Here is a 15,164-nt window from a genome sequence, read left to right on the forward strand (position 1 = left end):
GTGACTTTGTCCTTACCCATAACTATTTTACATTTGGGGACAATGTATACCTTCAAATCAGCGGCACTGCTATGGGTACCCGCATGGCCCCACAGTATGCCAACATTTTTATGGCTGACTTAGAACAACGCTTCCTCAGCTCTCGTCCCCTAACACCCCTACTCTACTTGCACTATATTGATGACATCTTCATCATCTGGACCCATGGAAAAGAAGCCCTTGAGGAATTCCACCATGATTTCAACAATTTCCATCCCATCATCAACCTCAGCCTGGTCCAGTCCACACAAGAGATCCACTTCCTGGACACTACAGTGCTAATAAACAATGGTCACATAACCACCACCCTATACCGGAAACCTACTGACCGCTATTCCTACCTACATGCCTCCAGCTTTCATCCAGACCACACCACACGATCCATTGTCTACAGCCAAGCTCTCCGATACACAACCGCATTTGCTCCAACCCCTCAGACAGAGACAAACACCTACAAGATCTCTATCAAGCATTCTTACAACTACAATACCCAACTGCGGAAGTGAAGAAAGATTGATAGAGCCAGAAGAGTTCCCAGAAGTCACCTTCTACAGGACAGGCCCAACAAAGAAAATAACAGAACGCCACTAGCCGTCACCTTCAGCCCCCAACTAAAACCCCTCCAATGCATTATTAAGGATCTACAACCTATCCTGAAGGATGACCCAACACTCCCACTAATCTTGGGAGACAGGCCAGTCCTTGCCTACAGACAGCCCCCCAACCTGAAGCAAATACTCACCAGCAACCACATAGCAGAACCACTAACCCAGGAACCTATCCTTGCAACAAAGCCCTTTGCCAACTGTGCCCACATATATATTCAGGGGACACCATCACAGGGCCTAATAACATCAGCCACACTATCAGAGGCTCCTTCACCTGCACATCCACCAATGTGATATATGCCATCATGTGCCAGCAATGCCCCTCTGCCATGTACATTGGTCAAACTGGACAGTCTCTATGTAAAAGAATAAATGGACACAAATCAGATGTCAAGAATTATAACATTCATAAACCAGTCGGAGAACACTTCAATCTCTCTGGTCACGCGATTACAGACATGAAAGTTACGATATTACAACAAAAAAACTTCAAAACCAGACTCCAGCGAGAGACTGTTGAATTGGAATTCATTTGCAAATTGGATACAATTAACTTAGGCTTGAATAGAGACTGGGAGTGGCTAAGTCATTATGCAAGGTAACCTATTTCCCCTTGTTTTTTCCTACCCCCCACCCCCAAACGTTCTTGTTAAACCCTGGATTTGTGCTGGAAATGGCCTACCTTGATTATCATACACATTGTAAGGAGTGTGATCACTTTAGATAAGCTATTACCAGCAGGAGAGTGGGGTGGGGGGAGAGAAAACCTTTTGTAGTGGTAAACACCCATTTTTTCATGCTGTGTGTGTATAAAAAGATCTTCTATACTTTCCACAGTATGCATCCGATGAAGTGAGCTGTAGCTCACGAAAGCTTATGCTCAAATAAATTGGTTAGTCTCTAAGGTGCCACAAGTACTCCTTTTCTTTTTGTTAAATTAGCTAGTACATCGCTCAGTCATTCCCTCTGCTCTCCAGCAGGTGATGTCGGAGAGCTCAGAGCTCGCTCACTTACTGTCTCGCACCAGCTTCAGCCCAGGGTTTACAAATGCATAAACCATGTGGGATTCTAGCAGAAGAGTATCACTTATTCACTGGGGTTAGCAGTTGAGGAATGTGGTGCTGCTCTGAGGGGACGTATTATTGCAAAGATACAATTAGAATTTCTGTTAGACAATTTTAAGGGCAATTTATTTTTGGTAAAAACCTTATTTAGTGAAAGAAAGGCTGTAGTGACAGCATGGTTACTGGGGCTACAAAACACTTTCCCTCCTGGGTGAAACAAAAAGTTAGAATTAGAAAATTACATAGTTTGTTCCAATGTTGGTACGGGTGTAATTTTATTTATGTGCAGGTTTGTTTAAGCCTCAGTGTTTTGGTTTATTGGTTTAGTTTGTTTTTTTTAAGTTGAAGTGGAGCTTTTAATTGAAGTTTGCTGGATTGGAATGTCTGACATGCAATACCGCTTTTGATATAGTTCTGCATATTTTTATACAGATTTGGCCAGTATTCAACTCTTCAATTTCTTTCTAGGTGGTTGTAATAGCAGGGCTTATATATTTTATGTTATTTTATTATCCTGCTGTAGCACACTTTTTTGATAATTTATAAAAAGAAAAGGAGTACTTGTGGCACCTTAGAGACTAACCAATTTATTTGAGCATGAGCTTTCGTGAGCTACAGCTCACTTCATCAGATGTATACCGTGGAAACTGCAGCAGACTTTATATATACACAGAGAATATGAAACAATACCTCCTCCCACCCCACTGTCCTGCTGGTAATAGCTTATCTAAAGTAATCGTCAGGTTAGGCCATTTCCAGCACAAATCCAGGTTTTCTCACCCTCCACCCCCCCACACAAATTCACTCTCCTGCTGGTGATAGCCCATCCAAAGTGACAACTCTTTACACAATGTGCATGATAATGAAGTTAGGCCATTTCCTGCACAAATCCAGGTTCTCTCACTCCCTCACCCCCCTCCAAAAACCACCCCCATACACACACAGACTCACTCTCCTGCTGGTAATAGCTCGTCCAAACTGACCACTCTCCAAGTTTAAATCCAAGTTAAACCAGAACATCTGGGGGGAGGGGGGGGTAGGAAAAAACAAGAGGAAATAGGCTACCTTGCATAATGACTTAGCCACTCCCAGTCTCTATTTAAGCCTAAATTAATAGTATCCAATTTGCAAATGAATTCCAATTCAGCAGTTTCTCGCTGGAGTCTGGATTTGAAGTTTTTTTGTTTTAAGATAGCGACCTTCATGTCTGTGATTGCGTGACCAGAGAGATTGAAGTGTTCTCCGACTCCACCAATGTGATATATGCCATCATGTGCCAGCAATGCCCCTCTGCCATGTACATTGGTCAAACTGGACAGTCTCTACGTAAAAGAATAAATGGACACAAATCAGATGTCAAGAATTATAACATTCATAAACCAGTCGGAGAACACTTCAATCTCTCTGGTCACGCAATCACAGACATGAAGGTCGCTATCTTAAAACAAAAAAACTTCAAATCCAGACTCCAGCGAGAAACTGCTGAATTGGAATTCATTTGCAAATTGGATACTATTAATTTAGGCTTAAATAGAGACTGGGAGTGGCTAAGTCATTATGCAAGGTAGCCTATTTCCTCTTGTTTTTTCCTCCCCCCCCCTCCCCCCAGATGTTCTGGTTTAACTTGGATTTAAACTTGGAGAGTGGTCAGTTGGGACGAGCTATTACCAGCAGGAGAGTGAGTCTGTGTGTGTATGGGGGTGGTTTTTGGAGGGGGGTGAGGGAGTGAGAGAACCTGGATTTGTGCAGGAAATGGCCTAACTTCATTATCATGCACATTGTGTAAAGAGTTGTCACTTTGGATGGGCTATCACCAGCAGGAGAGTGAATTTGTGTGGGGGGGTGGAGGGTGAGAAAACCTGGATTTGTGCTGGAAATGGCCTAACCTGACGATTACTTTAGATAAGCTATTACCAGCAGGACAGTGGGGTGGGAGGAGGTATTGTTTCATATTCTCTGTGTATATATAAAGTCTGCTGCAGTTTCCACGGTATACATCTGATGAAGTGAGCTGTAGCTCACGAAAGCTCATGCTCAAATAAATTGGTTAGTCTCTAAGGTGCCACAAGTACTCCTTTTCTTTTTGCGAATACAGACTAACACGGCTGTTACTCTGAAACTTGATAATTTATGGCATTTGTTAATTTTTGTTTTTAAAAACAAAATAGTTTTTCTTTATGTTTGGGTTTTAAATTAAGCATTGTTTGCAGTTTCAAATTTTGGTTTAGATTTTTGGTTTCTGATGGGATATTTAAGAAGATTTAGGATTTACTACTAAAATTTGTACAGATTTAGATGGCCTTGGAGTAAATCCTGTTTACTATTTTGTTTTAATAAAGGTGATATTCCTGTAAACCCTGGCCAGGGCGGGAGAGGAGATGAGCCAGGCCTTTAACTGAGGAGCAGAAGCATGGGCCCCATGAGGGGTGGGGCCAGGTGATGGGGGGGCACGCTGCCCCAATTTTTATTCTCTAGCCCACCTCATTCCCCCACCCACAAATGGCAAGAGGCTGATGACACACTTGCTGGCCACTCTGCATTACCCCGACTGGTCACTGGGTGTGCCTGCTGCTGCAAGTGAAACACACCTTTTGTATTACCTTATCTGGCCACCAGGTGCCACGGCTGCTCCAAGGCAGACACACTCTCTGCGTTACCCTGACTGGTCAGAGTGTCACTGCTGCTCCAAGGCAACCACCTTCTGTGCACTACCCCGACTGGCCACCTGGTCTCACTGCTGCTCCATGGAAACACCACATTCTGTGCAGTACCGTGAGTGGCCGCCAGGTGTCACTGGACCTCCATGGGAGAGAGACACTGTTTATTAGCCTAGCTGGCTCGCTCTCCGGCTGCCCAGCTCTGACGACAGTTCCACCACCAGCAGCATCGCAGAAGTCCTCACTCAACAGTATGCGCTGCCCAGAGCAGGGAGAGGGTACAAGATGCCTCACAGGAATCCAAACAAACCCACTCTGTCCTGGGCCCTGCCACCCGTGGTTGATGCTCCCCGAGGGCTCTGCGAGAGCCGGGTTCCCCCACCTGGGCGGCTCTTGGGGGCTACAAGCAGTCACAGGGTGGCGGGAAGTTGAGGGGCAGCCACAGCCCTGGGGCCCAGAGCAGCAGCAGGAGATGGGGGAGCACCACAGCTGCTCATAACATGGCACCAGCCAGCACATCAGTCACCCCCCACTGCCCAGTTCCAGCCTCCAACCTGGCCAGGAGGAGGGCAATGTGGGGTTTGGGGAAGGAGGCATAGCTAGCACTTAATTGAAGAGGCACAGGGAGCAGAGCCATAGAGCAGAGTATGAATGCATCCGATGAAGTGAGCTGTAGCTCACAAAAGCTTATGCTCAAATAAATTTGTTAGTCTCTAAGGTGCCACAAGTACTCCTTTTCTTTTTATAGAGCAGGGTGGGGCCTTGTGGCAAGGGGGAGGTGCAGACCCCACCCCAATTTTCTGTCTAGCCTATCTCAGCCCCCCAATTGGGAAGATGATGGTGCTGCCCATGGAGGGGGAAATTGGGGGTTAGGGTTAGGATTACAGGGACAAGGTCTAGGGGTTCAATTAGGATGAGGGTAAGGGGCAGTTAGGTTTAAGGTGTGGATTAGGTTTGGAAAGGTGTCAAGGTTCCTCCCCCACTCTGAACTCTAGGGTACAGATGTGGGGACCTGCATGAAAACCTCCTAAGCTTACTTTCACCAGCTTAGGTTAAAACTTCCCCAAGGTACAAATTAATTTTATCCTTTGACCCTGAATCTCCACTGCCACCACCAAACTCTAACTGGGTTTACTGGGAAACGTAGTTTGGACACATCTTTCCCCCCAAAATCCTCCCAATCCTTGCACCCCACTTCCTGGAAAAGGTTTGGTAAAAATCCTCACCAATTTGCATAGGTGACCACAGACCCAAACCCTTCGATCTGAGAACAATGAAAAAGCATTCAGTTTTCTTACAAGAAGACTTTTAATAGAAGTAAAGAAATCCCCTCTGTAAAATCAGGATGGTAGATACCTTACAGGGTAATTAGATTCAAAACATAGAGAATCCCTCTAGGCAAAACCTTAAGTTACAAAAAAAACACACAGACAGGAATAGTAGAATGTAGAAGCCCTCTACACCAACATTCCACACAAAGATGGACTACAAGCCGTCAAGAACACTATCCCCGATAATGTCACGGCTAACCTGGTGCCTGAACTATTTTTACCCTTCCCTTTATATTTATGACAAAAGGGTTAGGGGTTGAGAGGAAGAGTTGGATTAGGAAGCGGGGAGGGGTTAGGGTTCCGGGAGGCAGAGTTGAAGGTTAGAGGATTGCGTTAAAAGTGAGGGTTAGAATTACCTTTAGGGATTAGGTTGGGTAAGAGTTTGGGTTCAAAGGTGGGTTAGAGTTAAGGGATTAGGGTTATGGTCAGGGTGGGGGTTATGATTGGGGTCGGGTGATGGTCGGGGATCAGGGTTGGTTGAAGGGTTAGGGTGTGGGGGCCAGGGTTGGGTTGGCTAGGGTGAAGAGAGGCATCAGGATTTAGGGTTGGGTTGGGGTGTGGGATAGGTATGGGTCAAATACTGGGGGAGGAGTTGGGTTAGAGTATTGAGGTAGGGGAACAGGAGTTAGGGTTTAGGATTAGGGTTAGCGAGTGAGGGCTCAGGGTTTCTTTTTACTGTTCTAATTGCTTGAATTGACCATTATGTATCATAATTTCCTGTAAATGTAGTTTAACTCCTTTTACTGACTTTTCAAAAACATTAGTTTCATTGCTCTTATAACACCTATGTTTTTATTGTGACGCAGTGAATTACAGGTTTTAATTCTCAAGCTTTTGTGGGTTTTTTAAATAGTCAGGCTATTATTTGTGATCATATCACTTCAGTGCTGCCGAATTTCCTTGGTTGCCTCAGCCCTGGTCCAGGCAATTTGTGACAGTTGGTGTCTGCCTTGTCACCGTTTCCTACCCCATGAAATCTCTATATTAAATATGGACCTCAAGAAAACATGTTTTCTAACTTAGAAAAATGTATTCAAGTAGAAAACTCATTTCATGAGTGTCCCAGTTTCACATAGAGATTTCCCAGAAGTAGCACATTGTGATAAGGCATACCCCATCTGTCACAAATCGCTAACCCCTAGACCCAGGGCTAGCAAATTACAGCAGGACAGCAAAAACTTGGTGTCGGTAACTGCAACTGGTAGGAAATTGGGATAGGGAGCAGTTTGTAATAGTACATCCTTACACTACAGGGGAGATGCTGGGATGTTTCCCCCCATCAGACATCAGGCTCCCCACATTAGGGACAGTGGCTGCCAGGCCAGCTGGGTCCTGGGCTGGGGCTCCAGCAGGGGGCTGCTCTTGGTCTCTGTGGGGAGCAGGCTACTCTGGGAGCAGGAGAGGGTGATATCTGGGGCAGGCATTGGAGCAGGTTGTTCAGCAGCACAGGAGCCATGTGCTTGTCTGTCCCTGAGCAGCTGAGGAGCACAGTGTGCAGCTGGTCCATGCACCTGATGTAGCCAGTGCTGTAGTGCTGCTCTGTGGCCAGGCTCTGCTTGGTGCTGGCTGCGAGAGATGGATCAGCGTCAGAAACAGCACAGCAAATGGTGGGCCAGGAGCTGCTGTGGCAATCAACCACAAGGCAAACCCACAAACCTGTCAGTCTACAACATTACCATCAGTCCTCCATATGCCACACACCTCTCCGTCCCTCCTCTGTATGCCAGAGATGCTCATCTATCCATCTCCATACACATCTCTGTTTCTCTTTGATTTTCCATGTAGCACCCAACACAATGAGACCCGGAACCTGAGTGAGGGTTTTGGGTGCAGCAGTACTGGAGCTGTAGGATGACAGTGCGTCTCTGGGCATCTCTAGTCTCAGCCCCTTTTCTCTTGAGCCCAAAGCCATGGCTCTGACTTCATACCTCTTGGGCCCAGACCTCATAGCCCCGAAGACACCTGACTAGCTGCTTGTGCTCTGTGCTCCCGTTACATCAACAAGAATCTCCTCAAAGTCCCCATGAAGATGGGGGAGGAGCAACACCTTGAGCTTGGCAGGCAGCATGAATGCTGCTCAGTATGGCATGGACAATCCCTCGGGCAGACAGATCCTATGTGACCCATAGGAGACCACGAGGAGCAAGAGAGTGCATCCCACTGAGACCCTCCTTCTGGGTGGCATCGGGGCAGACAGACCCTTCCCCCAGATGGATCCTCACCAGTCCATGGGAGACTACAGGGTGCCAGGGAGTTGTTACCCAGGGCGTTGCTCTGTTGCAGGCTCTCCATGTGCTATACCGTGATCTCCAGCATGTAAGCTTTCTCCAGCTTGGATTGCTGCCTGGAGTGGAGGGAGGCACCATTAATGGGTGATGGGAGGTACAAGGATTTGGGGACTCAAGGTGTTGGGCTGTCCCAGGTGGGACAGTGCCATGTGTGTGTCCGTCCACCCCCTCTTCCCCCCATTTGAGCAGTGACCCCTGGTGGCTATTTCACACTTTCATACTATTTTACACTGAGGAGCAGGTTGTGAACCATGTGTATGCACTGGAGGTAGCACTGTGGGCCAGGCTCTGCTGGGTGCTGGCTACAAGAGACAGGTGCAGAGTCAGGGATCATGCAGCAAATGGGGGCCCGGAGGCGATGAGGGCGGCAGCCATGAGCTGAACCCACCAACGTATCAGCCTGTGACATCACCATCTTTCCTTCAGCCATTCATGTGCTGTATGCCACATCCCTCCATCCATCCGCATGCCTTACACACTCACCTTCCATATGCATCCCTCTCTCTGATTATCCATGCAGTGCCCATCACAGTGAGACCTGGACCCTGAGTGAGGCTTTTGGGTGCTGTAGTAAAGGAGCTGGGAAGGTGATAGTGCAGGTCCAGGCAGCTCTAGTCCCAGCCCCACTTCCTCTGAGCCCAAAGCCATGACTAGGAGGCAGCATGCCCCATAGCATGACAAGTGACATGGATCCTCCCCTAGGTTCCATGGGGCCACATGGATCCTCCATGAGCAGATGGATCCTGCCTGAAGCATGGGAGACTGTGGGATCATTACCCAGCAGGTGGCTCAGTTGAAGGCTCTCCACATGATCTCCAGCATGTTGGCTTTCTCCTCCTTGGATTGCTGCAAGGAGGGGGTGAGGGGGGAAAGACACCATTAATGAGTCATGGGCTCTAGAGTGATTTGGGGGCTTGGAGGAAGGATTCAGACACCTACATCTGGGTGTAGATTCTTGGGGGATTAGAGGATAGGCACACCCCTACTGGGTCAAACTAATAGTCCAGCTAGTCCAGTATCATTGTATATGACAATGGCCAGTGCCAGATGCTGCTGGCAGTTGAAGGTTTAGGGACACCCCAAAGCTTGAGGTTGGGTCCCTGACCACCTTGGCTAAGAGCAATTGATGGACCTATCCTCCCTGCAGTTAACACATGAATTAGCTATGTACTTTCTTATGTTTGTTTTAAACTTCCAGTCTATTACACTTCCTTATTCATTATCTCCACCCCATGGCAGATTTTGTAGACCTCTATCATATCCCTCCCTATCTTTTCTAAACTGAACAGCCTCACTCTTTTTAACCTCTCCTCCTATGAAAGTATCTCTTTTGTGAGATGGGGTGACCAGAACTGCATACCATATTCAAGGTGTGGGTGTACCAGGGATTTGTAGAGGGACATTATGGTATGTTGTCTTACCTATCCCTTTCCTAACAGTTCCTAACATTGCTAGCTTGTTAGGTGCAGAGAAGGGAAGAAACAGCAATGCTTAGGGGTACGGAACAGCTTCCATTGGAGGAGAAATTAAAGACTGGGACCGATCTGTTTAGAAGAGACACAATGGGGGGGGGGATATGACAGATGTCTATAAAATCAGGCATGGTGTGGAGAAAGTGATTAAGAAAGTGTTCTTTACTTCTTCACAAAATACAAGAACTAGGAGTCACGCAATGACATTAATTGTCAGGAAGTTTTAAAGAAACGTAAGAAAGTACATCTTAGAATCATAGGGTTAGAAGGGACCACAAGGTTCCAAGATGCAGGATTTGTTGTGTCTGAACCATCCAAGAAAGATGCTATCCAGCCTCCTTTGGAAAACCTCCAGTGAAGGCGCTTCCACGACCTCCCAAGAGCTGAGGCGTCTGCTCCCCGCCCGACTGTTCTTACAGTGAGGGAGTTTTTCCTAAGATTTAATCTAAATCTGCTTTGCTGTAGTTTGAAACTGCTCTGCTCCCAGCTGGACTGCTGTTTACAGGATCGGGACCAAACTCTTTATGCAGCTGAGTAACATATGTGTCCCTTTGAGTATTTACAGGCCAAAGACCATCCCCAGCAACTGGCCAATACATAGAGTTAAGTTAAAGCCAAATATCTATGAAGGTAACATTTCCTACCAGTGACCAGGCTGCTGCAATGGTAATAGGACAGAAGGAAGAGCCTGGGCTGACATTCTGGGAGTCTTTGCAAAATTAAAATTACCTTAAAAAATACCACTGAAAAATCATGGAGTCGATGTGGGGCTGCCACATGCAGCACATAGGGTGCTGCCTGCCAAACACACCGGGGAGGGAGATTACAACTCCAGGGATGCACAGGGCTCAATATATGCTTATTAAGTATTGTCAGCTATCACAGGGTTTTGGCACCTATAGAACCCCAGGGGGCGGGGGACCAGGTATGAGGAACCAGGTATGAGGGGGAAACAGAGGTGCACACATGCCCTGGCATGGGGGAATGGGGCACACAGCCAATGGAACAAAGGGAAATGGGAAGGGGGTGCTCACAGAGCCATTGGTATGGGGGGATGGAGGGAATGGGTGCACACAGACACTGGAAGGGAAGAGATTGTGAGGAATTGCACGGAGTCCCTCGAAAAGGGGGATAAGAGAGTGGCACCCATGGAGCTTGTTGGGGGTGGGATTAGGAATGGAGAAATGAAAATAAGCCCTGGTGTGTGCAATACGCTCAGCCTACACAGGCTACAAAGTGTGTAACTTCTTAACTTAAGTCAGAAAGAACTATCAAAATTTAAGCAGGAAGATTACAGGGAATGTAACAGAACTATGAAGAACTCTCTTTCATGGTGCCAGAGGCCACTGGCTGATGGGAGATAGCATCTGGGAATGTTATGTTTCACAGTAAGTGACAGTGGAAAATTTAGAGACACAAGGTGGGTGAGCTCTCTCACCAAAAAGAAGCTGGTCCAATAAAAGATATTACCTCACCCATCTTATCTCTCTAATATCCTGGAATTGAAATTACTACAACTACACTGCATACAACAGTAGAAAATTTGAAACATAGTATCTCCACTAATCTCCACTATGTAAGTCAGTTATTTTGATAATATTAAGTACTGGGTTTCCTTTGGAGACAGGCAAGTCCAGTCACAATGCTAGAAATGCCACAACCTGATTCCAGAAGATGATGATTCCACAATACAGAATCCCTGGAAATATTGATCTAAAAAGGAAGTCAGTAAGTAAAATCTTTCCAATATGATGTTTAGAAATGCAAACCCACAGTTACCATATGTATACATCTTTTACAATAAAATGAAAGACCTCAAACCTCAATTGTCTACAAACACAGTAAGCTAAGCAATAAAGATCAAAAATTTTAATTTCATATCGATAATAAAAATAAGTCCATGAATTCTGTAAACCATTGCATAAATGCTATAGTGTAAAAAAGTTTTAACAAGTGTTAACAATTCACTACAAGTAAATGATTATGCATTATAAATACCTTCTCAGTTAAGAACATTTCCATTCACAATACCATTTCTGTCTATGCACTCAGAACATTAAAAGGTTCCATAAATTAATACAAGTAAAAATTCCACGTCCATTTAAGGTATTTTGCTGACCACAGTTACACAAATATATTGTGACAGTAATAATATTACTATTAATATTTAACACTAGGATATTCTGAATAGCAATACATAACAAAACAGATGTTTTTAATAATCTGCTATTCAAAAAAGACGAAATAACAAAACCATAAGATGCAGCTTGGGATCTATCTGAATTTAGCAAACTTTCTGTTAAATTACAGTTCTTGATTTTAAAACCCTGAGAAACTGTAATTTTCATCTACTATACCCCAAGGCATAATAACAAGTTAATTGCATTCACATAAAAGTATTAATACTTTTACATAAATTTACATGATAACTTGATCAAACTGCCTTCAAACACTAGAATGAAACTAACAAATGAGTGTATTTTACCTTTATATAATTTGCTCATCTAACAAATGACAATATTATATTCTTGCTCAAATATATTTTTAGTGCATCTACATAGCATTTGTATCACCAGGACAAAAATTCACAAATGTAAATACTTCCCTTGTAACATTTTTTCATTGAAGTACAACTGCTAATTTATGCTGCCTATATTGCATTATCCTGGATTTAAAAGTATCACTGTAAAAATGTTTCCAATAATTCTTAATTTTAAGTAACTGAGTTAATCTGTAAAAAGAAAAGTTAATGAGACCTTGCTTATAATTCCTCAGGGAATGGGCTTATTGGAAAATAATTATAGCATTTTTTATGTGAATGCTACATGTGGTTCATGTAACTACCTAACAATATTTCCACAAGGTAACAAGCAACAAGCTGTTCACTCTGGGAATTTCACTCATAGGTAACATTTCTTTGGTCTATCTTTTCCTTCAAGACTCAAATTTAGATCTGTCCAAAAGCCAACTCAGCTGCTCCCAGGATATATTTACATTTTTTTTTCCCCACTTGTAAACAACAATACACAGCTATGTAATCATTCTCAACATTAATTATGTAACATACAAATGCTAAAAAACTGAAAAAGTTTACCCAATAATTAGTTGATTTCATCTAAAAAGACAGTATGTGCAAACTGTGCACGTTAATGTGACAATTTACTTTGTCCTTGCTGTTAAAACTCATTTGTAAATTGAAAAGCATCAGCTAGAGATTTTAAAAACCTCCTATTACAAAAAGAAAAGACCAAAGAAAAGGTCCTAGGATGATACACAAATGCACAGTAATGTATATAAAGAACTATAAACTGTGACAAAAGTAGCACAAAAATATTTCAAAATTTCTTAAGTAATGAACTGAACATTGACACATATGGCCACATTTCAATCTAATTTGGATTTATTTCACTAAAATCTGCTAAGAATATTAGTTAACTATGTTAGCAAAGAAGAGCTAGAGAAGTTAGTCCCATGTTCAAAAGTTAATTAATGTTCAAAAAAAATCTTTGGCAAAGACTCCACAAGTGTAGAAGTCCATTAATACTCACAGCAAAGCTTAGTGATTCAAGTACCACTTAAAAAAAATCTAAACTGGTTCTACTTCTATGATAATACAAAATCATCTTTCAGGAGAGAGAAATATATTGCTGAAAATGAAATTATAGTAATAAAGTATTTCAATATACAATGTTGAGAGAAAATGTTAAAAAATTACGTGAAAAATGCATCAGGCCATATTATGAAATTCAACCTTAAAACCTGTTTAAAAATGTTCGACAATTATCTTCAGACTATTGTGTTTGTAAATTACTTTTTAAGAGCTCCAGATCCAAATGTAAATCCATCATGGGTTTTATCTTCCCTCCTTCATTCTCAAAAGATCTTCATGTTCTCACAGTTTGATAGAACAAGGTAGTGATGATTCTGTAGATTTTATTACTACAATAAATGTAATCTTACGTGCTTTTTTCTGCTAACTCAAGGCCTAGTCCAAAGTGCACATAGATCAATGAAAGCACATTGACTTTAGGGGGCTTTGGATTGGGCTCTGAATTCTTTAACACTGATACAAATCTCAAAGATATTTTTCAAGATCAGAAATACAATTTAGCATGTATCTTGTTTCTATTGCAATGCATCTGAACAAACTTCAGAAATAATTAAACTCTTTGCTGGTCATATCAATGCACTTCTTGTTCATTAATGTATTAATTAATAGGAATATTCACATTATGTAACACAGTTGTAGGTCATTTGAACGTAAGCTGTACTTGTGTCATACTTGTATTTAACAGGAAAGAAAAGTAACACCACAGGTAACTCTTCCCTACAAGAATAGTTAACTTTAAGGAAAGCAACAAGATACAGTGTTAAGATACAATAATTAACTTCTCCTAAATTGCATACTCCTAATCATCAGCATTAAATATGGACAACTATTTTTTAAAAAAATCATTACAATAAAGCACCACTGCCTGATAAAATATTTAAATAATTTTAGAGCTAAACCCAAAGGTGTATTGTATTTATTTACGTAAAAACAAAACCTAGTATCTTTTGCCCATTGCAAGGTATTATTTTGAAATTCTATTAAATTTTAATTATCATCCAATTGTCCTGTACAGAATTAGGTGGTATAAATTGTTTGCAAACGGTTTCCTTCACATATTTTGCAATTTTACTGGGTGCAAGGCACAGGCACTTGGTAAAAGTGGCTATGGAGTATATCAATTCATGATAGGTAATCACACAGATTAGGAGTTATACAAATGTGTTCATTAAGACTACAAAAATCCAACTTGGGGCAATATGAAAATGCACAGTTGTTTAAGAAAACTGGTTTGTTTCACAAAATAAAAAAAAAGTATTTGAATATTTACGCATATGTGTCTCTTTCAATGTCACTCTCTGCTAGTATACTTATAAATACTATTAGTCTGCAGTTGACTTAAACTGTAAAAATTCTAGGCAAGTTCTCATTTATATGTACTTGTTCATTTAGTAACTACTAAAGCCAAAAATGAAATTTAACTATACTATACTATCATAATATGATTTAACAGTAAAACTGATATAAATATTTTAAGTTCACAGTACACACACAAAGCTTCATACCGCATATTAAAAAAATAAACATTAAAACCTAGAAAGCAGGTTAAAGCAATTTATAACAATCTCTAACAAAAAACAGTTAGCAAAGTGCTTTTACAGGAATCAAATTTCTTCAAATAACCAAGTAAACAGTAGTGTTAGACTGATTAAAAAATACTGGCAAAGGATTACAGCACACTAAACATGGTGAGGGGTAAGGTCCTCCCATCAACAAGTATTGTATTTACATGAGTGTCTTACATTAATGCTAATGGGAGGCACGGGCATAAATCCCCCATTCACGCATTGCGAGTACATACCTGTAAGAAGTGATTATGCTGTAAGTGAACCTGAGTAGCTTGTGCACCAGGAATGTAAGTGGAAAACTGAAAAGGGCAGGTGGGGAAAGAAATAACCACGGAACTTTAGAACTTCATTAACAGAATTCAATACGTAAAGGCAGCCAAACCACATTTCCTATAGTAAAAACAACTAAAATATCTTATAAGGTCAAAATGGAGATCAGTCTAGCACTAGTAAATGGATTAATTACTACAGATATAATTCTTATATAAAATACCAGAACATAAAATATATTTAGTTCATTAACATGA

General features: G+C 42.4%; 1 protein-coding gene across 8 annotated transcripts in view; it reads right to left on the reverse strand.

Annotated features, from left to right (window-relative positions):
* Window positions 1–11,313: 11,313 nt before the first annotated feature.
* The window catches only part of UNKL (unk like zinc finger), a 147,600-nt gene continuing 143,749 nt past the window's right edge, over window positions 11,314–15,164 (reverse strand). For all 8 annotated transcript variants that reach the window (XM_077829347.1, XM_077829350.1, XM_077829351.1 and 5 more), the window contains one exon: window positions 11,314–14,936. In XM_077829347.1, the coding sequence (XP_077685473.1) occupies window positions 14,884–14,936 (53 nt within the window). In that variant the 3' untranslated portion in view covers window positions 11,314–14,883. The remainder of the gene's footprint in view (window positions 14,937–15,164) is intronic.

Source organism: Eretmochelys imbricata, chromosome 10 (assembly GCF_965152235.1).
Source record: "Eretmochelys imbricata isolate rEreImb1 chromosome 10, rEreImb1.hap1, whole genome shotgun sequence".
NCBI classification, from domain to species: Eukaryota; Metazoa; Chordata; order Testudines; family Cheloniidae; genus Eretmochelys; species Eretmochelys imbricata.